We start from the raw sequence: 23,985 nt of genomic DNA, 5'->3' as shown, positions 1-23,985 counted from the left end.
CTCTCCCATTTCTCTGACATCTTCTAGGCCTGGATGCTCGTGTAGTTGCTGTTTGGACACCAGGAAGCACCCCAGAATGTTAATTTGTAAAGCCAGCATAACAGGGGACCTCAGCCAGACAGCATTTCGATTGGTAAACACCAAAAATCCTACTGCAGGAACACTGAAACTGTAGCTGAGTGCAGAACGCGGGGAGAAAACGTGCTGATAATACTGACGTGTTTGCTGCTCCTGTTTGTTTCCTCAGCAAGTCTGAAACATTTGCACTAGTACAGCCACACCGTTCTCACCGTGATCAGGCAACAACCTCCCTGAGGCTGAAAACGAAGCCAAAAACTGCATTTCCTCTAATGGCCAGTTCAATCCTCATAGACCTCTATGTTAAAAGGACCAGCTCCTCCAGCCATGAAAAAAACCAGTTTCCAGCCTGCCACTAAAAATTATTTTACCCCTTCCTGTATCATAGCAACTGCACGGGGAGGGTGATGCCTTTTTTAATATACCTCACCCAGTTGGATTTTGTTAAGGTTTGAAGTCTTGGGTGACTTCACCGCGGCCAAATGTGATGCAGTATGGAAAAAAACGACCAAACAACACAACCAAGCAGTGACGGCCTTTACAACACTTCAAGTGTTTCTCATCTTCATGTTGCTGTCTGCAAATATCTCCCAAAATTATGTCTGAAAAGTGGAAATGAACACTGGAACGTTTTGCTTCCAAACCTCTGAGCTTGTAGCAATATTGGTAAATAAAAGGGTTCCTTTTACCCCTTCTTCTCTCTGGCTGATTTAAATGGACGATACGTTATAGTAACCGGATCAATTTTTAATATTAATGTTACATTAGCAAATATATATTTATATTAGCGTCCTCGGCCTCCTGCCTCGTTTGAATACCCATTTACTTATTATGGGTGGTGACTTTGTGCTTGGACCCTGATGGATAGATCGTCTGTAAGAACTGGATACTCGACAACAAAGTCAGCTTCTTATTTACAGTCCTTTTTTTCAACCTACGGCATCTCGGACATTTGGCGTTTTTTACACCCACAAGACAGACAATATTCCTTTTTTTCAAATGCTCAAACCTACAGTAGAATTGACTATTTTGTTACTGATAACAAACTAACCTCTCTTGTTAAGTCATGTGATTATCAGCCTATTGTAATATCTGACCATGCGCCCTTAATATCGACACTGCATATACCCGGTATGGAGTCTCCTAAACGGATGTGGAGATTTAACTCTCTTTTGTTAAGTGATGAAAACTTTATAGAATTTATTTCGGATCAAATTACCTACTTTTTGGAATTTAATTTAACTCCAGATATTTCCATCTTGTCGGTCTGGGAGGCTCTTAGAAAACATTTTGATCTTCTGAAGATCTGCTTAGGCAGCCCAGTAGCTTCCAACTATGTTTTTTCCCCCTTCAATGTCTGATGCCACATTTCAGGGCTGGCAGAGGCGAGGGCTGAGATCTTTAAAAGAACTACTCATTGACGGCACGTTTGCCTCATTTGAACAGCTGACTAATAAATACAACTTACCCCCCTCTCATTTTTTTAGGTATCTACAAATACAACACTTTCTTTCAGGCTCTACCCCCTAATGATCTAATGGATGACATTATGTGTTGTAACCCGGCTAAGAAAAAGGCCATACCATCAATACTTGTTCTGATTTTGCGCCTGGGTTCTTCTTCTATGTCTGCAATTAAGCGATCCTGGGAAGAGGATCTTAGAATCTGTATTGCTGAAGCAGACTGGGGCAATGTTTTAAGTAATATTCACTAGTCCGACATGTGTGCAAGACATTGCCTTCTACAGTTTAAAATAGTGCACAGGGTTCATCTCAGCAAATCGAAATTGGCAAAGATGTATCCCCAGATTGACCCAACGTGCGAAAGATGTAAATTGGCAGAGGCCACCTTGATCCATGTGTTTTGGTCTTGTTCTGGACGGATGTCTGTGAGGCTTCGTCATGCATATTTGGAATGAGAGTGTCACTCTCAGACTTATTGCCTTCTCTACACTATTGGCAAGACGTCTAATACTTTTGAAGTGGAAGGACGCAGCCCTGCCCACAGTTTCGCATTGGGTTAAGGATGTTTTATTTCATCTTAAATTAGAGAAAATTAGGTTCGTTTTGAGAGGCTCTGTAAATAAATGTAATAAAGTCTGGAAACCCTTTTTGATATTTTTTGACCAACCATCTACATAGGTTCAGGAATGACCTTTATTTATTTATTTATTTATTTATTTTTAATTACATTTGTTTGCTTATTTTTTCTTCCTTCTTATTCTTTACACCTTGGCTGGTGTTATTTTGCACTAATTGAAAGTTTTTCCTGTTAAACTTTTGATTACTTGACAGCGAACAGGGGTGTTGTTTGTTAGGGTGGGTTTTTATTTTAAATTTTCTCTCCTCTTTTACTTTTATTTGATGTTTTGTATTTCATTGTGGAAAATCCATCCATCCATCCATTCGCTACTGCTTATCCTTTTCAGGGTCGCGGGGGGCGCTGGAGCCTATCCCAGCTGTCATAGGGCGAGAGGCAGGGTACACCCTGGACAGGTCGCCAGTCTGTCGCAAGGCCAACACACAGGGACAGACAACCATTCGCACTCACATTCATTTGCACATTCATACCTAGTGACAATTTGGGTTATCCAATTAACCTATCCCCACAAGCTGCATGTCTTTGGACGGTGGGAGGAAGCCGGAGTACCCGGAGGGAACCCACGCAGACACGGGGAGAACATGCAAACTCCACACAGAAAGACCCCGGCCTGATGGTGGAATTGAACTCAGGACCTTCTTGCTGTGCGGCAACAGTGCTAACCACCGTGCCACCGTGCTGCCCCATTGTGGAAAATAATAAATATATTAAACACCAAAGCTCTGAGCTACGAAGAGAAAAACCCACCCCAACGTGTGTGTGTAATGACGTGCTACAAGTAAGTATTTATCTATCTGCATCACTATTAATTAAGTTATCGAATTCAAAGAGCATGAAGGGGATGAGTTTAAGGTAAGAATGTATGTATTGCATTCTGTGTGAAGTTTGGACTGTGGGTGGAAGCCACAGGAGCCACTGTGCAAAGACAAACATTTTAGTTTAACTGGTGATTCCAAATTGGCCACATGTGAGCTTGAATGGTTTTCTGTCTCCCTTGAAACTTGTCCACAGTGTAGGAGGCTGGGGTAGGCACCAACTGTCTGATGACCCTGAATTGGATTAGCAGAAGAAAACGGATGAATGGAAATAAAACTGGATCCTGTTGTTGCTGAAGCCCTCTGATGCCATGAAACATTCATTCTAATCTAATATTGTTTTATATTACAATATAACACGATTTAACAGGATGACAGCTTGACTTTTTGGTTTGTTATAACACGTGGTTCGGTTTTATTGTTAGAAAAAAAAATCAGTGAGAATTAAAATCCAATTGTGACCTAGCAGCACACAACATGAGTTGATGGTAACCTGGCCTGATCCCAACTTAGAGGCACACAGACTTTGTCTTGTGTTATTACTAAACACAAGAGTTCCCTTATATATGTTATAAACTGTTAAATTGCTAATATCCATAAAATATATTTATATTAGTATGATATTCGTTACCTGGGGCCTCAAATATGGCAGTGAGACACAGACTTAGGCGTTAGAGAGAAGGTCAAACCACGAGCTCTATTCATGAAGCTCAAAGGAATTCGCTTCATGTCGAGGTTTTGGACACGTCAGACTCAGAGGATATGCAGTGGCTGACAGCCATATCTTATGGGACTTGAGAATGCTTCAGGATTCCAGAGGAGGCGTGAATGCGAATAGTAGATTTACTGAGCTTTAGCCTGCTGGCATTATAACCTGACCCAAATACATGTGGAAGGAAAAGGAAGTCAGATCATCGGTTACTCTTCTGAGAACACGCGCCTGCTTCAACATAACCTGTTTTAACATAGTTTTGGATTTCTTTTTAGGTTCAGACATTTGCTGAAATCAGCTTGTCGTACGTGCAGCTGAGTTGATAGCACTCGGAGTCCCAACTGGATTGTCTCACATGCTTAATTCTCACTGTAGGAAGCTCAAATTCCCACTACCACACCTACAATCATTAGACACTTCACACCTTCTCAATCTCACCTCATTTCGAGTATTATCAGTCAAGTGTTTCACAGCGCACTAAAAAGTATGAGACAAACTGTATTTTTGCTAGAAGGTAATTTGCAAAGCAGTTTTTAGTTCATGTGATGAGTGATAAAAAAGACTAAGTGCTAATGTATCGATGAGCTGCTGCTGCTGATTTTAAAGTATTTCAAATGGTGATTTAACCACATTTCACACATTGCTGTGGGATACGCTGACTCCCTGTGCTACGGGAATTTGTAGGGCCAGGTTTGACTGTTTTGGATGGTTTGGATAACAAAATGAGCCAAAGTCACACTGAAGGTGATAACACAAGACCTAGATACAGTAACTCACAGTATTTTGCCATAATGGAAGAATATAAAGCAATGGCGCTCTAACAGGACAAGCAAGGCAAACTGTTTTTGCCTTGTCAAATCTAAAAATAGACACAACGTAATAGTTGTCAAGGTAAAACAATCTCCTTCCATCTTAGACAGTAACGCCATAAATGTCCTCACCAGTTTGCGTCCATCCTTTACTGGCTGCAGTCGGCTACTGTAGCTAAAAGCATCACTTGTTTTGTACTTATAGGAAACTGTACCTGTCTCCGTTTTACGAGTGGTGGTTTGTGCATGTGCACTGTGGACAAACCTCTATGGTAAACTGATGGGAAGCCAGCTGCTGGCTGAGCTTTCACTACTCTGAGATCTGCTGTGCTTTGTGTCGAAACAGCTAGAATGATTAGCTAAACAAGCTTCAGTGATTTAGCATCATAACAGATGGGTTTAGTTTTGCTACCCACCTTTTTAAAAGTGTGTGATGTAGAGAAGGTAGAGGAGGATTTACAGAATATTAAACAGAATTAAGTATATAAAATGAGCTCAAGCTTAAACATATGCAACAGTAATATTAATGTATTTAACGCTGATGGGGAACATTTTTCTGAAGAAGAACATTTTTTGCTAATACTTCATGCACAACTTTCCATGTTACAGTTCTAGGTGTACTGCGGTGTTTTCATCATTATTGCTTCTTGTCCTAAAGGAATGGTTTGGAAAATTCCTGCACCACTTGTCATCGTCAGTCACAGCAAGGATGTACTCACTTGCTTTACTGTGTAGACTCCCATGTTAGAAGATAAATATTGTGCTCATACCACTGCCTTTTTCATGGCTCTTAAATGGTGTGCATGAATGTAGCTGTAAGGACCATTAATAGCAAAGTCACCCATGTCTGAATGACAAAGCTTCCAGTTTAACAGCTTACTGAAGGCACAAATGTTCCGTAGCCTAATCCATGTTTAAAAAAGGGTCAAATTGCAGGATGGATGTGTGCAGTACAGTATGTACCAAGTAAGGTGTGCATTCATGCGAGTCACTTACTGGTTTGGACTGGATTTCTTTGGCATAGAGGGGTTGGAGGAACTCAGAGTCCCCCTCCAGTTTCAGGCCCTTCTCTGTTATTCTGAGGTTTCCCATCCCATCCTGTGCAGGAGACAGACACGCTCTCAATTAGGACATTATCTTCACATACATATGTTATTTTTATTTCTACATCCAGCCAAATTGCATTACAGCAAATACAGATCACAGATGTGAATTTCAAATGAATAAAGTGTTGATGCTGCTGGAGCACAATCAGTGCAACAATTACTGCTTGACAGTCTGGTATCAACAAACAGCACTTTGCACTCATTTAACATGAAAGTGTAATATTTGTGATTATATATGCAAAGCCCAGGGTTCACTTTCTAGATCTGCATTTATTAAAATAACCCCAAATGATGGGAAAACACAGATCTGTGCGAGCTAAGGTGAAACAGACTCATTTTCCCAGAATCATCTGAGTCTGCATGCAGTTACATAAAAACAGCTTCACAGGATTCAAGGAGGACATACAGACGATACGGTAACACGATGAATTCAACCTTTATGTATATTTTCTTCTTGTTCCAAACATCGAGTCTGAGCGTTTACACGCGCTAACCCTCTGCAGGCTGCTGTCTCCGTGTATTCTGTGCCAATATGGGGCTCAACCTTGAACAGGAGTTGCTGTGTGTGTCCAACACCTGCCACTTTATTTCGGACACCTGCAGCTTGATAACAAGCACCTGGTATTTATCTATATGGCGAGATGGCTGCGTGCAGGGGAAAAAATTAAACATCACATGCACACCTGATGGTACGAGGAAAGATGTTATTTTGTTTCACACTCACAGAGATACAAACTCTAAATACTGTACACAGAGCATATTAGACAAATTAAACTGTATCTCTGGGTGAGCAGCTCCTCTAATCTTTTCTAATCTTTTTTTAATGCAGTGATATTGGTTGAGACTTGACTTCAGCATTAGTAATACAAACTAAGCCATAGGCTAACATGATGTGCAGAATTCATACATACAATTGAGCAGTTTGTTTAGATATTTACAGCAAAAGGGTGTTCAGTATGTAACTGCAGCCAATGCAAACTGACCAGAATGCCTCGAAGAACTGAATATGCAAATGACATGAGGGATATTTCCATTTCAAAGCAGGATTCTGTGATTTGCATCCAATATTGTGCCAGAAATATTAAGTTTATGCCAGGAAATAGCAGAGACAAACACTTTTAAAATTCAGATGGTCAGAAAACACATTAACCTATCGGTTTTATCGGAGACTGGTGTGTGATCTGGTTCTTCAGTGTAGGAAAGACAGTCACAAATCGCCCAAAATACAGCTGCACACTGTGCACTGCAGTGCTCTTACAGAACTTATATTTAAAACACAAGTTTAAAAAATTGAAGGTGAATAGAGTCAAATTTGATTCGCGAGTTGGCAAGACAACTTTGACCACATTACAAGCAAAGCACAGACTCTATAAGCAGGCTTTGAAAACAGGAGATAAACATTCATGTTGTAAAATTTCATCTTAATGTGGTTGGTTAAATGGTACGCATCAGTCCCACAGGTCTACAGAGCAGCCGGTGAACACCTGGCAACCCCCGGTCATCCGGTTGGCGAGTGCTGGAGGTTGTTGCTAAGCACAATGTAAGAAAGTGCTGCACCAAAACCTCAAACTTTTTGCATGTAAAGTTGCTCTAGTAGAGTCAGGGAACAGTGAAAGCCAAATGAGTCTAGTTTATGTGCATTTAAAATATGACTTTGTTAAAATAGATTGTTTGTGTTTGTGTGAATGTCTTAAATAATCAGGTCACATCTTATCGTAATGACCTTGTAGTACCATATCACCTCATTAGAGCACTTCGCTCTCGCTCTGCAGGCCTACTTGTTGTTCCTAGAGTATTTAAAAAGAGAATGGGAGGCAGAGCCTTCAGTTTTCAGGCCCCTCTTCTGTGGAACCAGCTTCCAGTTTGGATTCAGGAGACAGACACTATCTCTACTTTTAAGATCAGGCTTCAAACCTTCCTAAACAAAGACCCACAGTTGAAACTGCATTTTGTTTTCTTATATTAAGATATTGCAGAGATACTAAATGTGTAGTTAAAGACAGACAGAAGACAGCGAGGGGAGTTTCACTTGTCCCGTCCACTTAAAGTGGATCAAAGCGAGCTGCACGTGTCTCACCACTTAAATGAGTTTGACATCGCTGCGATAGTTTGAATGCAGCGTTACAGGTTTCTTCCTGTTAAAAGAGAGTTTTTCTTTCCCACTGTCGCCAAAGTGCTTGCTCATAGGGGGTCATATGATTGTTGGGTTTTTCTCTGTATGTATTATTCTAGGGTCTACCTTACAGTATAAAACACCTTGAGGCGACTGTTGTTGTGATTTGATGCTATATAAATAAAATGGAATTGAATGTGTGGAGAACACAAGAAAGAATGTTCAATACCAAAGTATTACAGAGGGAAGTCTGACTTCTTTAAATAACAAGCTAATGGAAATCTTAAACTAAAACTCGCCAATCCAGAGTAAAAATTCGTTTTAGTGTCGACTCTTTCAGGATCCAAGAAACAAGTTCAGATTGTCCCACTCTCGAAGTCCATTTACGAAACCTGCACCCACAAATGCTCATGGATACGAAACACCTGATTGGGAAATTAAGCAAGTTAAGGTGGCACAGGGCAAATACTTTACATTCTCAACAGAATCTGTGCAAACATATCTGCAAAAGTGAAATTACAAGAAATTAGTCACAAAGCAAATTCTCAAGTGCTTCGAAGGAGCACAAAATACTGTCAAGGTATCTGAAACGAAACCACATCTGTTACAGTTCATCGTTCTCCTTCCGTCAGATTGTTATAAATACAACAGAAGTTGCCAATCATTCGAAGGTATTGCAGCCGGGTTACAGAGGCTTCTGTTGCCTCCGCCTGTCTACAAAGCAGAGACCAAAGGATATTAACCATTGAAGATAAGAGGAGATTTGGTGAGAGGTCTGCTATTGAGCTGCTTTGATTCAAACACAACCGGCTCAGCTGACCCTTCACTTTCCATCCAGTCATTATATAGATTATATGAGATTACTCACTGGATTGTCTCCAGATAAGAGGCGTCAGTGTGATAGTGAAATAAAGAAAAGAGAAAAAAGCCAGCTATCTGCTCATGTGATCTCCTTCTGCAAAGACTCTTCTTTTTGTTTTCCCTCCGTCTTTTGATCCCCGGTTCCAACGAGCAAATGGAGATCAGGACCCTTGAAATCCCAAAGTAACTGAGGATGGTTTGCAAGCCTCCTCCATGTAATCCGTCCCCCCGCTGTGCAAAGCGTATTAAAATTCTGGCACCGCTGCAGAAACGAAGAGGTGAGTCCTGGACGTGTCACGACTGCGAATTATCCCCTGGTGGAAATCAGCGGGGCCGTTAGCGAAGGCCCACAGATGTCATTTAAACTCAATTTCTGAAACTTTGATGACGAAAGCCAACGGTAAGAAATAAGATGTGTTTATTTTCCGTCTTCTACATTTTTCAGGAGCACAGGTACTCTAAGAAAGAGGTAACCAGAGATTCATGCGATGCATGTTTACTGAAATGTCCAGCAGGGGTTCGGCCCAGCGGAAAGTTTAAAATCCCTGAAGATGCATAAAGCTTAAAAATGTTGTGCTTCAGACAGTTCAGAATCTCTGTTTCTACATTTCATACATTTTCTCCTCTGCTGAGATATCAGAATACGCTCTTTCTCAGTAGGCCGACATTTAGATAAACAACTTACATGGATTTGCTTCTTTCAAACACAATGGTTGAATGTTGAGGTTCAGAAAAATCCAAACTTAATTATGGGATAAAATAATAAAATAAACTGACTCTCATGGACTTTTCAGCTTCATCAGAAATGAATGTAAAGTCCATTCAAGAGCCAGTAATCATACTGATGGCAGTGTTACTCACCACCAGGGGTGTAATGAGTAAGGTTATACCTGAGTTTTGTGCATTTCTCTAACTTTGGTTTTTGGTTATGATCCAGTCTCATTCAAGTGGTTGAGCCTGAGGAAAAATAATTTTATGAACTCTATTATTCTGATATATTTCCGGTTTACCATCAAAGCCCCCCACGCCTAACTATTAATCATCAGAGGGGCTCCGTAGATAAGTGATATGGATGTGCCTGAAACCTTCATTTTTCTTTTTATGTGACCACCAGGGGGCAACGCCTGTGGTATTGGGGTCTATGGGAAAATGGCCGTTGCTCTTAATGCGCAGTAAACATTTTCCTGACCAGTTCAATTGCTTGTTTTAAGACTTATTATATAAAAAGCTGTTTATTTTGTGAATTATAGTCCCTAATACAGTCAGAAAGGGGGATGAAGCAGTAAGTGTTTACCAAGCATACAGTGGCCCCTGATTCCACAACCTGGTTTCAATGAGGTTGAGCAAAGCTGGAGGATTTCTACACATGTGATTTCCTTCTTTTATATACGTTATGTTGAGAACATAAATTAATCTTGTGGGAAGATTGGATACAACACAAATTTTGTGTAATTCAGTTTAGTTGTATTTGCATAGCGCCAAATCAAACAACAGTTGCCACAAAGTGCTAATGTTAGCTGTTTGGCTAGTTAGCAGCTATCATTTGTAGACACTGAGGTTACAACTTGGTGTTGTGACATAGTTTAGCATTTATGCATATTCAATTCTTGTATTAAGTAAAGAAGAATTGGACACTATGTGCAGTCTAAGGCTAAATAAGTTATAAAAGTTGATAAAATGTGGCAGCTAGTGCTGGTAAGCCCTGTTATATCATCACAGCATGGGTCTATTAAAATTCACACCCTATACAAGGAAGTATGCAGTAACATGTACTATGTGAACATGTCCAAAGAGAAGTATCCCAGTTAGACACAGTATCAGAATCATTACAGCTGCAGAGGGAGATAGGGGTCGCTAAACAAACCGTTTAATATGAGTATGTTTATGTATTAGTTTGCTATCAGAGTTTAACTGTCTCAGCACCACAGAGAGACTAAAAGCTGGGCTGAGTTTGAAATCAGTTCCTTTTTATTCTACACTACACCACATTGGCTGCTTCTAAATGTGAAATACATGCTTTATATAGTATCCATAGCATATGCACTACCCACACTTCAGGATTCAAGGAAATAACTTTGAACGTAACCTCGTCTCGACTCTTTCAGGGGGAACAAGAGACACAAAATCCTCAGTCTGTGTTCGTGACTCTGCTTTTGTTCTTTCAATTCAAGCCAGGTATTCTGCAAATGACAAAGTCTCCCTGCTGCCACTGTTTTAACCAAGCAGTTTTAATGGTTCACATTATGAGTGAAAGACTCCAAGCTGTCATAGCTGTGATACAAGGACTGCAGGACAAAAGCAACAATTTAAATTTCAGACGTATTTTTGGATATATGAAGCCACACTGACGAGGTGACTCAGGTGGTTATCTGTGCAGCCATGTTCGATGTGACATCATTCTTTCTATAAGATGGAAGTTGAAATCTAATTCTTCACCTTTCTGAAAAACTGCAGTTCGACTCGCCTCACCTTTTCCTTTTTTATTCTCTGCAGTGAGCAGTGCACTGCAGCCGGCACAGCGAGCCATGAATAATTCAGGATGGCTCTGACCAGGACAGAGGCCTCTGAACACTCAGGTGTGCCTTCTTACCTCTTCTCTCCTACCCTCTACCCTCGTCTCCCATTGTTCTCTTCTTCGTTGCGATTCGCAGTTTGACATTAATCATCTTCTTGCAATCCTGCCCCTTGCTCAGGCCCCGTGCTGATCATCCTGTTGTCACTTTTAGATACCTCTGGCTACGTGGTTTTTCCTGGCCCCTGCCTGCCACTCTTTTATTTTTACTGTCACTCGATATTTCTACTTGAACAGCAATAATACATTTTCTTCCATTACATCCATTCATTCTCTTCACCTCTGTCCCTCCTTGTCTGCCGCTTGAACTGAAAGGTGCTGCTACTCAGGCGGCATGAAATCTAAAGTAGCCTGCTGTCAGAGCCAAACGAACAGAGCAGATTATGACATGATTCAGACGGCAGCCGTTGCTTTGACAATAACGCCTAAACTGTTCAACAACACTGAGAATATCACTAAGAGTACTCAGCATCTATAATTTTATCTCAGAGCTGCTGCTGTTGACTATTTAAATGCTATTTAATGTGCAGACAGACGCCAGGTGGTCAGACTGGGCAGCATCACCTCATCCCCCATCACACTGAACACTGGTGCTCCACAGGGGTGTGTACTGAGCCCTCTCCTGTACTCACTCTACACCTACGACTGCACAGCCACTAACAGCTCCAACATCATTGTGAAGTTTGCGGACGACACTACAGTGGTGGGTCTTATCACCAACGGTGATGAGACGGCTTACAGGGAGGAGGTCAGCGCCCTGACCCACTGGTGTCAAGACAACCATCTCACCCTCAACGTCGCAAAGACAAAGGAGTTGATAGTGGACTTCCGGAGGTGCAGAGAAGTACACACCCCCATCACCATCAACGGCGCTGCTGTGGAGAGAGTGAGCAGCTTCCGGTTCCTTGGTGTACACCTGGCTGAGGATCTTACGTGGTCAGTACACACAAACAAAACAGTGAAGAAGGCGCAGCAGCGCCTCTTCTTTCTCAGGAGACTGAAAAGATTCGGCATGAGCCCCCGCATCCTCAGGACCTTCTATCGCTGTGCCATTGAGAGCATCCTCACTGGATGCATCACCACCTGGTATGGCAACAGCACCGCCTACAACCGCAAAGCTCTCCAGCGAGTAGTGCGGTGCTCTGAACGGATAATTGGAGGTGAGCTTCCCTCCCTCCAAGACATCTACAGGAAGCGGTGCCTGAGGAAAGCGGGGAGGATCATCAAGGACTCCAGTCACCCCAGCCATAAACTGTTCAGACTGCTTCCATCAGGAAGGAGGTTCTGCAGCATCCGGTCCCGTACCAGCAGACTGAGAGACAGCTTTTTCCATCAGGCCATCAGACTGCTGAACACGTCATAGACACCTCAGCTTCACTACTGGAACTTCAACATTATGCACTCCACACTGTATGTAAATGCCACTTGTTTTGCACATATTCAACTCTGTATATTTTATATATTTTATTATTATTATTATTATTATTATTATTTTTTTTTTTTTACTATTTAATTTGTAAAAATGTGTATACACACACACACACACACACACACACACACACACACACACACACACACACACACACACGTAGGAAAATATTTAGTATACACATCCAGAAATGCATACACTATTATATATTGTACATATATTTATTAGTTTCAGGTTGGCCATTCTTGTATTTTGCTCGTTTGTGTTGTTGTGTTTGCACATCTCTGTTGCTTGTGGGGCTCGCACACAAGAATTTCACTCGCATGTGCTGTGCCAGTGTGCCTGCACATGTGATGTGACAATAAAAAGTGATTTGATTTGATTTGATTTGCACCAACAGCCTTCACAGTACAACTGCTTATTTTTTTTATTCAGTGTCCAGATATTTTTACTTCCATCATGAAGTCATTACCCTGAAGCCAACCAAAATATGCTCTCCATGTTCACGGCTCTTGGTCATCAGTAGCTTTTTGGGGAATGTGCAGCAAAAACTATGTAATTAAAGCAAAACTTCAGTAAAACAATGATCGGCTCCATGTGCCAGCAACATGGAATGCATTTCTAATGCACCGTTTCCAAATCAAATGGAGAGAATTCAAGATACTCAGTGGATAGCACCAGTTTAGGAGAAGCTTTTGACACAGTAACATGTTAATATTTTAGCAGTAGATCGGCATTTTGTGAGCAATTTTATGCCCAATAAACAAGCCTGTCATCCATGGGAGGATCTGCCAGTCCTACTTTATTCTCAAAAGACCACAAGCAGCTCGACAGCAATGTTACCATCAGCAACCATTATTGCCAAATCCAAAGCCACTACACGCTGTTGGGTCAATGCATTTTGCTTCTCTGGGGTCTGAAAGCCACCACTCGCCTGTATTTGATGCAATCTATAATCAATGGTATACTGTAACTGTGATCAGGAGTTTCTGGAGATTTTTAAAAAGGTAAATTGATTAAATTTATATATAGTAATACCATTTTAACAGTAAGATTTAATAAATATGACATTTTTATCTAACTTTTATGTAAAAACTCATTATAGTAATAAGCTTTCTTTCTTTCTAAGTTAGATGTCAAAAGCCATATTTCAGCTATGATCACAAATTAACAGCAGAGTGCAGTTAACAACAGTACATTTGCATTGTAGCAGTGTTTGACCACATTTATAGGTAATTTCATTGTTTTCGTGCGTAAAAAAATCTTTTATTTAAAAAACAACAGACAGCTAACGTTGATTAGGGTTGTGATGTTAACGTTAACATTAATTTTAGTAACTTATTTCTATTTTTCTGGCATCCAGACTACAGATTTTTTTCCCCTTTTACACTGCAGGTCTCTTATTGAAAAAGAGTGCACGTCATTAAGAGTGAAAGCTGGGGTTGGGTTACAAAGCAGCTTGCAGAGGCAGCAGGATCCCTGAGAAGACTAAAACAACTAAACGAAATGTGAGATTTGGCAGAACTGGTGTTAAGATTAGCTGCTGAATGGGTTCAACTTCACACACTTCACTTTTTTTCTCTTTGTAAAACATTTGTTATTTAAAAATCATGTAAGTATAAAATGTAGGAAGAGTAAAATCAAACCTCTCAATCATAACATCGAATCAGTGTTCTCAGAAGTTAAACCAGGTGAGCTGCAGGAATATTTGCCTACATTTCAGATAAACCTGCCCATCAATTTATGCTGTTTAAACTGTCGGTGACAGCCTTTAGCTCTTAGCTTGTGTCTTATTTCCCTTACATTTGTGAGGCCATGACAGCTTGGTATATAACTCATCAGACATATACCGAGCTCCCTCCGTGTCCAGGACTCCTTATCTTAATCCCTTTTTTTGCTCTTTGTTCCTTTCTCTCTCCACAGCATTTGCTGCAATAAGGACTAAACTGATCTCCACTCAGCCCGGCATTCCCTCCACTGTCACCTCCCCATAAGCCTGATAGTTATTGAGAATATATTGTTTTTCGTGCGTGTTTACTTGTTTCATTGAGAATGTGTGCTATAGCCATGGCTTCTCTGTTTACCTGGACCTGTGTTGGTGTATAAGTGCAGGAAGAAATGTCTGTCTTGCAAATAACATTTGTGCCTCTCTTATTCTCCAGATTTATTTGGCCCAGCTGTGTGCTACAGCAGAGACAGAGAGGGGTTGATGACAAGGAAGGGGGAGAGGAGCAGCGAGGAGAACAGGCACATATAAAGACTGATGTAACACTGGATCTTCTCTCTGCTCATATCTGTCCTCTTATCTGTATCCTATTTCTCTATCCACACCATCTCTCTCTGTCTGTCGTGCTCCTGCTTCTCCTTCACCGAAGCAGATGTCTTCAAAGAGCCAGTAGTCGCTGCTGTCAATAATGTGGAGCTCTTGGCCTATTATTGAGCGTCTGCATCGATATGCATCAAGCCACCACCCGAGGCTAAAGCAAATATAGCCGTCTCTGGGGGAAATACTACAAGGAGCGAGACTTTTTGTATACCACCGAGCTAATCACACTTCTGCATGCTTAAAAGTAAAAGCTGCGTTTGAATACTCCTACACAGGACAAGTTATTCTGGGATCAAGTGCTGCACAGTTCAGTGCTACACTTGAAGAAAACTAGGCCCATAATAAAGACGATAAGATGCATTGCCAGAGGGTACGTTAATGTAGGTGGATACTTTATTTTTCTGTTTTCAATAAACAGAAAATATAAACTCTTCTTTTATTCTCACAGAGTGTGACGAGCAAACATCAGGAGCTGTGAAATACAGAAACACTTGTCCTGTACATGTCTACAGTAAGTGCTCTCCTCTGCCTACAAACAGGATCAGAAGTCAGTGACAAACAACAACCCAGTAAGATAGAACTTGTGTAACTGGATCTAACTAAGCTCCAACAAAGAGGCTTTTTAAAATATTTTTGGCTAAATGTAACCTCACTACATTTGGTGTGGTATGTTCTTTGTCTCCACTAATACTTCAGTTGAATTCTCCATTTAGAGCCTGAGGTTTTAAACTGGATACACTTAAATTATTTGGTAATTCTACATCGGCAGGTATGAACATGAATAGTCATTCGTCTCTCTGAACTAGCCCTGCGATGCACTGTAACCTGTCCTGGTGTACCCAGCATCTGGGATAGCTTCCAGCCACCCCCAGGACCCTGAATTAGAAAAGCAGTTGAGGGAATGGCTTGATAGATTGTAGGCAGAGGATGCCAGCTACACTTCTATCAGTACTTCTACTGGGTTGACTCCCTTTTGCTTTCAGAACTGCCTTTAATCTTTTTGGCAAAGATCTAACAAGGTGTTGGAAACATTCCTCTTGATGGCACCACACAGTCCTTGCATGCTTCGTGTTGTTTACACCACATTCTGACCCTACCATCTGAATGTTGCTGCAGAAATTGAGATTCATCAGACCAAGCAATACTTCTTCCAGGTTTGGTGAAGCCGTGTGAACTGTAGCCCACGTTTCCTGTTCTTTGTTGATATAGGTAGAAACCATTCAGGTCTCCTGCTGCTGTAAACCATCTGCTCATAGGTCTGATGTGTTGTGGGTTGATGGTTCCTTTTCTACGTCTTTGCTGTAATGAGTTCATTATTTGAGTTATTGTTGCCTTCAGATTGGTTTGAAGCAGTTTGACCATTTTCTGCAGTAGAAATATTTTCATCCTTTTGGACCATGGTCGTGTGGGAAGATACCAGCATATCAGCAGTTTCCGCAATATTCACAGTAGACTGACACCAACAACCAGCCACAATCAGAGCCACAAAAATCACCTTTCTTCCACATTCTGATGCTCGGCTTGAACTTTAACTTCAGGTTGTTTGGCCTTTTCTACGTGCGTGTGACTGGCTAACTAGATATTTGCATTAGTAAGCAGTAGAATATGTGTAAAACAGACTAATAAAGTGCCTGATGAGTGTGCAAATCACCACTGATAACAGCTGAAAACTACCACTTAATGGGCTGATAACCTTTGAAACAAGTGCAAAGGTTGGTATAAACAGAGCAAAGCTCACAAGCAGACTGTTCTTAGTTACACAATCCAAGTTCAGAAGGCGGATCTGAAGGACCCACAGTAATGGCAGCAGAAAGAGATCAAACTTGGAGTCTAATATTAATCCAAGTTTGTGTAAGTGCATTTGCTCCCAAAAGGCAAAAATAATAACATTGGTTCCTCTTCACAGGGCGTCTTGTGTAAGGTGACATGTAACCTGACAAAAACAGGGTACCTGGGCGTGAGGAGTGGGTCATCAACTAATTGTAAGCTCTGTGTTTTGATCCCCAGCTTCAGGACATTGAATAATAATAAATAATAAATAGATGCACTGGGATCAATTTTTCCCTCGACTCGTCCATTTATGTGCACAAATGTGTGCATAACAGATAAAGTGCTGTATGCACAGAACAAAGCGCCCTATGAATGCGTGCATGAATGGGTGAATTTGGCTTGAAGTGTGAAGTGCTTTAAGCGGTCGATAAGAGAAGTGCTATATAAATACATTCCATTTACCTTATCAGTGTTTGTTTGCCGTAACCAGTTTTTCTCTGGCTTTAATCAAACTGGACTTTCCATTTGCCAATAAAGTAGAAAGCTTACACTACAAACAAAAACTTTGGCCATCAGAACAATCTGAAAGATGCTATGTTCACAGTATTTTCTGCACACGCAGCAGCAGTGGCTTCAAATAATCGACTGACCCGAAATTGACTGTGGCAGTAAAGATACACAGGTTGAGTCCTCCCATTTCAGGGCAAATCAGGCTGCGTTTCTTGGCTCCATCAGAAGAGGCCTTTGAAACAGGACTTCAGACAATCTAGCCCCTGAGCAGGGACGCAGCAAGAGACAAAACAAACCCTTTCATGAATTTGTTACAGTCAGGGTGAAAACAGTAAAAGCCCAACAAATCTGAGCTACAGGTTCTCGGGAACTTATACTGTCCACCACAATATGCTGAAACCTTGTCTGCACAGGCTGCTTTGGTCATAATCCTTGTTTAGTATTTGTTTAGCATTAAATAGCTGCCTGTGTAAACCATGTCCTTCAGGTGGAATTTGAGTCTTAATTCTTTACTTAATTCCACATCGGCTAATAATAATAAATATCTCAAATGTGAAACCGCAAAGCATTCTTGCTTCAGAGATACGCTTTTCTCATCAATTTCTAATGTGACGAACAACAAAATCCCACAAACTAGGTGAGGGGACAAATGTCACAATCACACTTCCAGAAGAAAAGTTTGAAGTCTGGTCACATTTTACTTTTCATTTTGACTCTGTACCCCACCTCTCACCCTGACAGTCGAGAAAGGCTTCAGTGGTTAACTGGATGGACAGTTAGATGGATGGATTGTAGGTAGAGGTGGATATTCCCAGACACCTCAGTATATATCATCACATTACTTCACTAACGATGACATTATTGTGATTTTTTACATTTTGCAATATGCTGAGTAATGCAATAACATTTATTTATTCCCCTTTTCAACTGCTAATTATATCCTCGACACTAAAATTTGTTCAATTCAATATATTAACTTATCTCAGTTCAGCTAGTTTAAAGCAGATTAACACTGTGATTCAAACCTGCTATAATGTTGTCATAAGACAGAGTCACTCTGTCTGGGATTGAATGGGATCAAGCTGGCACTCACACGCAACCTGTTTCTGATAATTCAGCTATTAACTGTGAAAAATCACATATGTATACATATTTAAATAGCCTACTCTATATAACTTGTCCATGCTCTTAAACTTTCTTTTATTATTGTGTTTATTTCCTGTTTTTATGCCTGTCTGATTTGCTCTGTACAGTGTCCTTGGGTGTTTTGAAAGGTGCTTTTAAACAAAATGTATTATTATGATTATGATTATTGTTATTTGTTTCTGTCTACACAAACACAAAGAAACGCACATATAACAATTACATTTATGTTAAACAACCTTCCTGTTCTGCAGGAAGGTTGTTTAACATAACATAATTTTTTTTGGTTGAGTTGATTTAGCATAGAATAGAATAGAATAGAATAGAATAGCCCTTTATTGTCATTGTACATGTACAACTGTGCACTAATGTAAGTTTGCTCAGACGCTATCTCAGGATTTTGGTGATGTTCTCTCTCGTTCACAGTATTTTGACCCCCGACCCTAATGGATTGATGGTTATGTATCCCATGACACTGATGATACCAGTGGAGCACTTTTGCCCACGGTCTCTTCACATGTGTTTTGGATGCTGAGGGATTTCTATTGAACTCTGTTTTTTAACTGCAGGTAGAAAATCAAAGGTTGAGGTGCACCAAGTGTGCAACAACGCTGACTGGCCGTGACCGAGCACCATTATGTAGCCAGGTGAAAACCATTATGTGGTCACCACCTTACTACAGGGAAGAACTGTGTTTATTGTCTTATTAACCAACATAAACCTGCTTATGTTTCAAATGCAAAAGAAAGAGCCCTCCGGCCGGCTGGGAGCCCACTCGGAGAGTAAAATTTAAGCACCTTCGGACAGCAGCAATGTGTTTCCTGCAATCCATTCCCTCTACACTCCCGCATCACTGAGTGCTCTTTCAATCAGCCTCCGTTGTCCCCGTGTGGCTGCCAGAAGCCAACATGGCCAAACTCCAAACTAATACATTTTCCAATTGATCTATTTGATAACAACAACAACAAAAAGTTTTCCCTTCTGTCCTACAGTGTGAGCAAAGCACCGCCTGGCGCAGCATCGCTTTGAGGCCGCTCGCTTTCTCTCGTTCCACAGGTGATAGCTGCAGCGTCATGTAGCTACACACTGTGATGGCTATCAGTGGAATTGGCTTTGAGATTGCTCTCCGCAGTGAACCCCCCGCTCCTCTGATTGAGGCCCTCGATGCATCGCCACATCATCCATCAATGGGATGGGAAAGCAGATGGGGGCGGAGGTTCGGTGGAGAGTGAACCCAAGAATGAAAGATGAAAGAAAGGAGTGCAGGAGGGAGGGCTGATAAAGTCGGGGACAGATAAGACTGGGTAAAATAGATAGATAAACACAGAGAGCAAGATAAGGGTAAAGAGAAAATGAGTGTGAATGTGAGGAGAGGCAATGTGCCGGAGCGCAAATGAGGTGAAACATGCTGACTGGAAGTGAAGTCGAGAGAGGAGAGAGAAGGGGAGGAGAGGGAGATCACACGAAGACAAGAGGAGGAAAAAGAAATAAACGTGGGAAAAAGGGGACGAGCAGCCAGAGTGTTCATGTCCACACTAATGTGGATGAGTCTGAAATGCCATCTTTTTCTCTCTGTTTGGGTATTCCATCCAATTTAAACCACTGCTTTCCAAATCTTAGCAGTTCACAAAAGCTCTCTAAGGTATAAAACACCACACAATGCAGTCTGGAAGGAGGCAGGAGAGCTTTTTAAAACCACTCCGCTGTGACTGCCTTTAAAGCTTTTACAAACACACATCACCCCTCGTTTCATTATACAGGGTGGGCCATTTATATGGATACACCGTAATAACATGGGAATGGTTGGTGATATTAAAGTCCTGTTTGTGGCACTTTAGTATATGTGAGGGGGCAAACTCCTCAAGATGGGTGGTGACCATGGTGGCCATTTAGAAGTCGGCCATCTTGGATACAACTTTTGTTTTTTCAATAGGAAGAGGGCCATGTGACACATCAAACTTATTGGTAATGTCACAAGAAAAACAATGGTGTGCTTGGTTTCAACGTAACTTTATTCTTTCATGAGTTGTTTACAAGTTTCTCTTTGTTCACAACCATTGGCATGTCGAAGAGGTTAACACGTGAGGAGCGGATCGAAATCGTGTTGATATCTGGTGAACGCAGTAACCGGGTCATTGCAGCAGATTTCAATGCAAGACACCCTACGAGACCACCCATCTCCCATGCTACAGTTAGCAAACTGCTTGCTAAGTTTCGTGAAACTGGTTCAGTGTTGGATTTGCCAAAATGTGGATGCAAGAAAACTGTCACTGATGAAGAAACATCAGTGGCTGTCCTAGCTTCATTCAGCAAGAGCCCACAGCGTAGCACTCGCCGCATGTCACTGGAGAGTGGCATTAGTCGAACATCCCTTCGGCGGATATTAGCTACTCACAAATGGCACCCTTACAAACTCCAGCTACTGCAGCATCTCAGCGAGGATGACCCAGATCGGCGCACAGAATTTGCAGAATGGGCAAAACAAAAATTGGAACAGGACCCTCAGTTCACGCAGAAGATTTTGTTCAGTGATGAGGCAAACTTTTATGTGAATGGTGAAGTTAACAAACAAAACCACCGCTATTGGTCTGACACTAACCCACATTGGATGGATCCCTCCAAGACTGTTGGAACAACAAAAGTGATGGTTTGGTGTGGTATATGGGGTACAACGATAGTGGGTCCATTCTTCATCAATGGAAACCTCAAGGCCACTGGATATTTGAAATTGCTACATGATGATGTGTTTCCCTCTTTGTGCACTGAAGCTGGCACGTTCCCTGAGTTCTTCCAGCAAGATGGTGCACCACCACATTATGGGTGCCAGGTACGAGCATTCCTAGATGAACAGTTTGCTGGAAAGTGGATTGGTCGTCGTGGGCCAGTTGAATGGCCCCCAAGGTCTCCCGATCTGACTCCCTTAGACTTTTATCTTTGGGGTCATCTGAAGGCAACTGTCTATGGTGTGAAGATACGAGATGTGCAGCACCTGAAACTACAGATACTTGATGCCTGTGCTGGCATTTCTCCTGCGGTGTTGCTATCAGTGAGTGAAGAGTGGGAGAAGAGGGTTGCATTGACAATCCAACACAATGGGCAGCACATTGAACACATTTTATAAGTGGTCAGAAACTTGTAAATAACTCATGAAAGAATAAAGTTACGTTGAAACCAAGCACACCATTGTTGTTCTTGTGACATTACCAATAAGTGTGATGTGTCACATCGCCCTCTTCCTATTGAAAAAACAAAAGTTGTATCCAAGATGGCCGACTTCTAAATGGCCACCATGGTCACCACCCATCTTGAGGAGTTTGCCCCCTCACATATACTAATGTGCCACAAACAGGACTTTAATATCACCAACCATTCCCATGTTATTACGGTGTATCCATATAAATGGCCCACCCTGTAGTTTGCGAGGAAGATTTATTGAAATATGCAAACATGCATGGAAATACAGTTTGTAAGGCAAAACAGAGTTTTGAGGAATTCTAAGAAGCTTCAAAGTCGGCGTGACCACATTTATTCATCAGCACAGTCTGAACTGTGAATAGTTCTCCAGGCTTCTTGAAGGACATTCAAACACTTCTTTTGATGTTTCCTTTGTTCTGTTTTCTGTTAAGATGATGTCCAGTATACTTCAGGTCCAGACTGTGGGGAGGCCATGACTGATGTGTTTTTCTACCCAGGTATCCCATATGGAAAAGAAATAGTAAAAACTTATATGTGAAAGTGGCCACTTTCATGAGTAAATCATATAAGGCTTACATGATTTACTCATGAAAGTGGCCACTTTCTCATTACTTTCATATATTGTTTTAGTAAGTATCCAAAACATACAAGTTTCATTATATAATTTTTCAAGGGATCTTATATCTGTTTTCACTCTTGTATGCTTTTCATACAAGTTTCACACAAGACAGATACAAACTTTATAAGATTTATATATATATTTTCCATATGGGATGTTTTTACTGCACAGTGTGTTTGGTTTTGCAGTTTTGCATGGTTTGTGTTGGCAGAGCCTCCACCATAGATGCTCACTGTTGTACCTCTCTCCACACAGACTGATGACAATTTGAACCACATGTCACATTTAATCACTCCATCAGACCTGTTGCCACTAATTTCCAGTCCAACCTCAGCTCTTTTACCGCGTTTTCCTTCCTTAAGAACGGCCTCTTGACAGACACCTTTTTTCTGACGAGGGGGCCAGGGAACAATAGGATCAGCTGAAGGGTCAAATGCATCTCTCAGGTCGTGTGTCGGGTCTTTGATGGATTCCTTCCTGTTTTTTTTAAGGACACAACTTTCAGATACTGTCGATCTGCAGTAAACAGACTTTAGGCCTCTATTTCTGTTAGTTAATCTAAAGTATTTTGACAGTATGCAACTTTTATTACTTTGAAATTACTGTTAGATGCTATAACGCTATAGCCAACGTTATCTTTCTAATAGCTGCTTATGCATAGACACAAGGATACTGTGCAGACTCACAGAAGCACAACATTTAGATTCTTACTTTTGGGTGATCTAACTGCTATCATTGTAATTCTGTAATTTATTTTAACAAATAGTCCTCTTTATATTAACTTTCCATACTAGTGTAGAAAGGAACCTAATGGAAAAACACATGTCTCTTGCCATCCTCTGCAGGCTCAGTTTGATGCTAATGTAGAAATCATTAACTTTCTGAATTATAAATCATAAAAGATTGAATGTTTGTGAGGGCATCATATGAATTTTAGGATTGTTGGCAGATTGTCAGCACATTTAATGAAAGTCACCATTTCCCCTACATAAGAATAATTTCCTTGCAAACAGCGTAAAAGCATCTATTTGCTCTCATTAAAAGATAAAGAGCGCAGGCAGGAACAGGTGAAAGTGTTGCTAGTCTTCTCTGAAACTCAGTCTCTGCTCTCTGTGCCTGCGGCTGTCAGTGTCACAGGCCGATAGATTTCCTATTAACTTCATCTTCATCTGGGATGGATAGCGTGGCCCTCCGAGGCCAATGGCAGCGCACCATCAAGGTCTTCACACTGACAGTGATTGACGTGTGAATACACACGCCTGCAGGCTCGCTGTGCTGGATAAGAGACACATCGAAGAGGGTGGCTTCTACACAAGATGCCACGCGGCCAGTGGATTTACAGACGCAGACAAGCAAGGCTGTATTATTCGCAGCACACAGTTGGTGATATGAAAACAGCTGCAAGATGAAGCAGTTTAATCTGACACAAGCTGACATTCTGCAGGACAACAGTTGCTGACCTGATTAGTCTCTGATTGCAGGAATGACATTGTAGGGCTAATTAGGGGCAATTAGGTGCAACTACTCTGCATTCATCAAAGGGCTTTATAAGGTTAAGGAAATGGAAACTATTTTAATATTTAGATTTGCTAAAGAGAGAGAATGTTTCTCTCATATTAGCTACTCCAGTTAAGTCAAATTCAAAATCCTGCTCCTCACATACAAGGTCTTAAATAATCAGGCCCCATCTTATCTTAATGACCTTATAGTTCCACATCACCCTATTAGAGCACTTTGCTCTCGCACTGCAGGCCTACTTGTTCCTAGAGTATTTAAAAGTAGAATGGGAGGCTTCAAACTTTCCTTTTTGCTAAAGCATATAGTTAG

The 23,985-nt window shown here is 41.2% G+C and overlaps 1 protein-coding gene across 5 annotated transcripts in view; it reads right to left on the bottom strand.

Annotated features, from left to right (window-relative positions):
- Window positions 1–23,985, bottom strand: part of sgcd (sarcoglycan, delta (dystrophin-associated glycoprotein)) — a 421,531-nt gene that overhangs the window by 98,842 nt on the left and 298,704 nt on the right. For all 5 annotated transcript variants that reach the window (XM_085289871.1, XM_085289872.1, XM_085289874.1 and 2 more), the window contains one exon: window positions 5,511–5,612. In XM_085289871.1, coding sequence (XP_085145997.1) covers window positions 5,511–5,612 — 102 coding nt within the window. The remainder of the gene's footprint in view (window positions 1–5,510; window positions 5,613–23,985) is intronic.

This window comes from Mchenga conophoros, linkage group LG10, assembly GCF_057382185.1.
Source record: "Mchenga conophoros isolate Kocher_MC1m ecotype Shallow Benthic linkage group LG10, M_conophoros_male_GT1.1, whole genome shotgun sequence".
Taxonomy (NCBI): Eukaryota; Metazoa; Chordata; class Actinopteri; order Cichliformes; family Cichlidae; genus Mchenga; species Mchenga conophoros.
The sequence above is the reverse complement of the archived record's forward strand: the minus strand, read 5'-3'. Positions and strand labels throughout refer to the sequence as shown.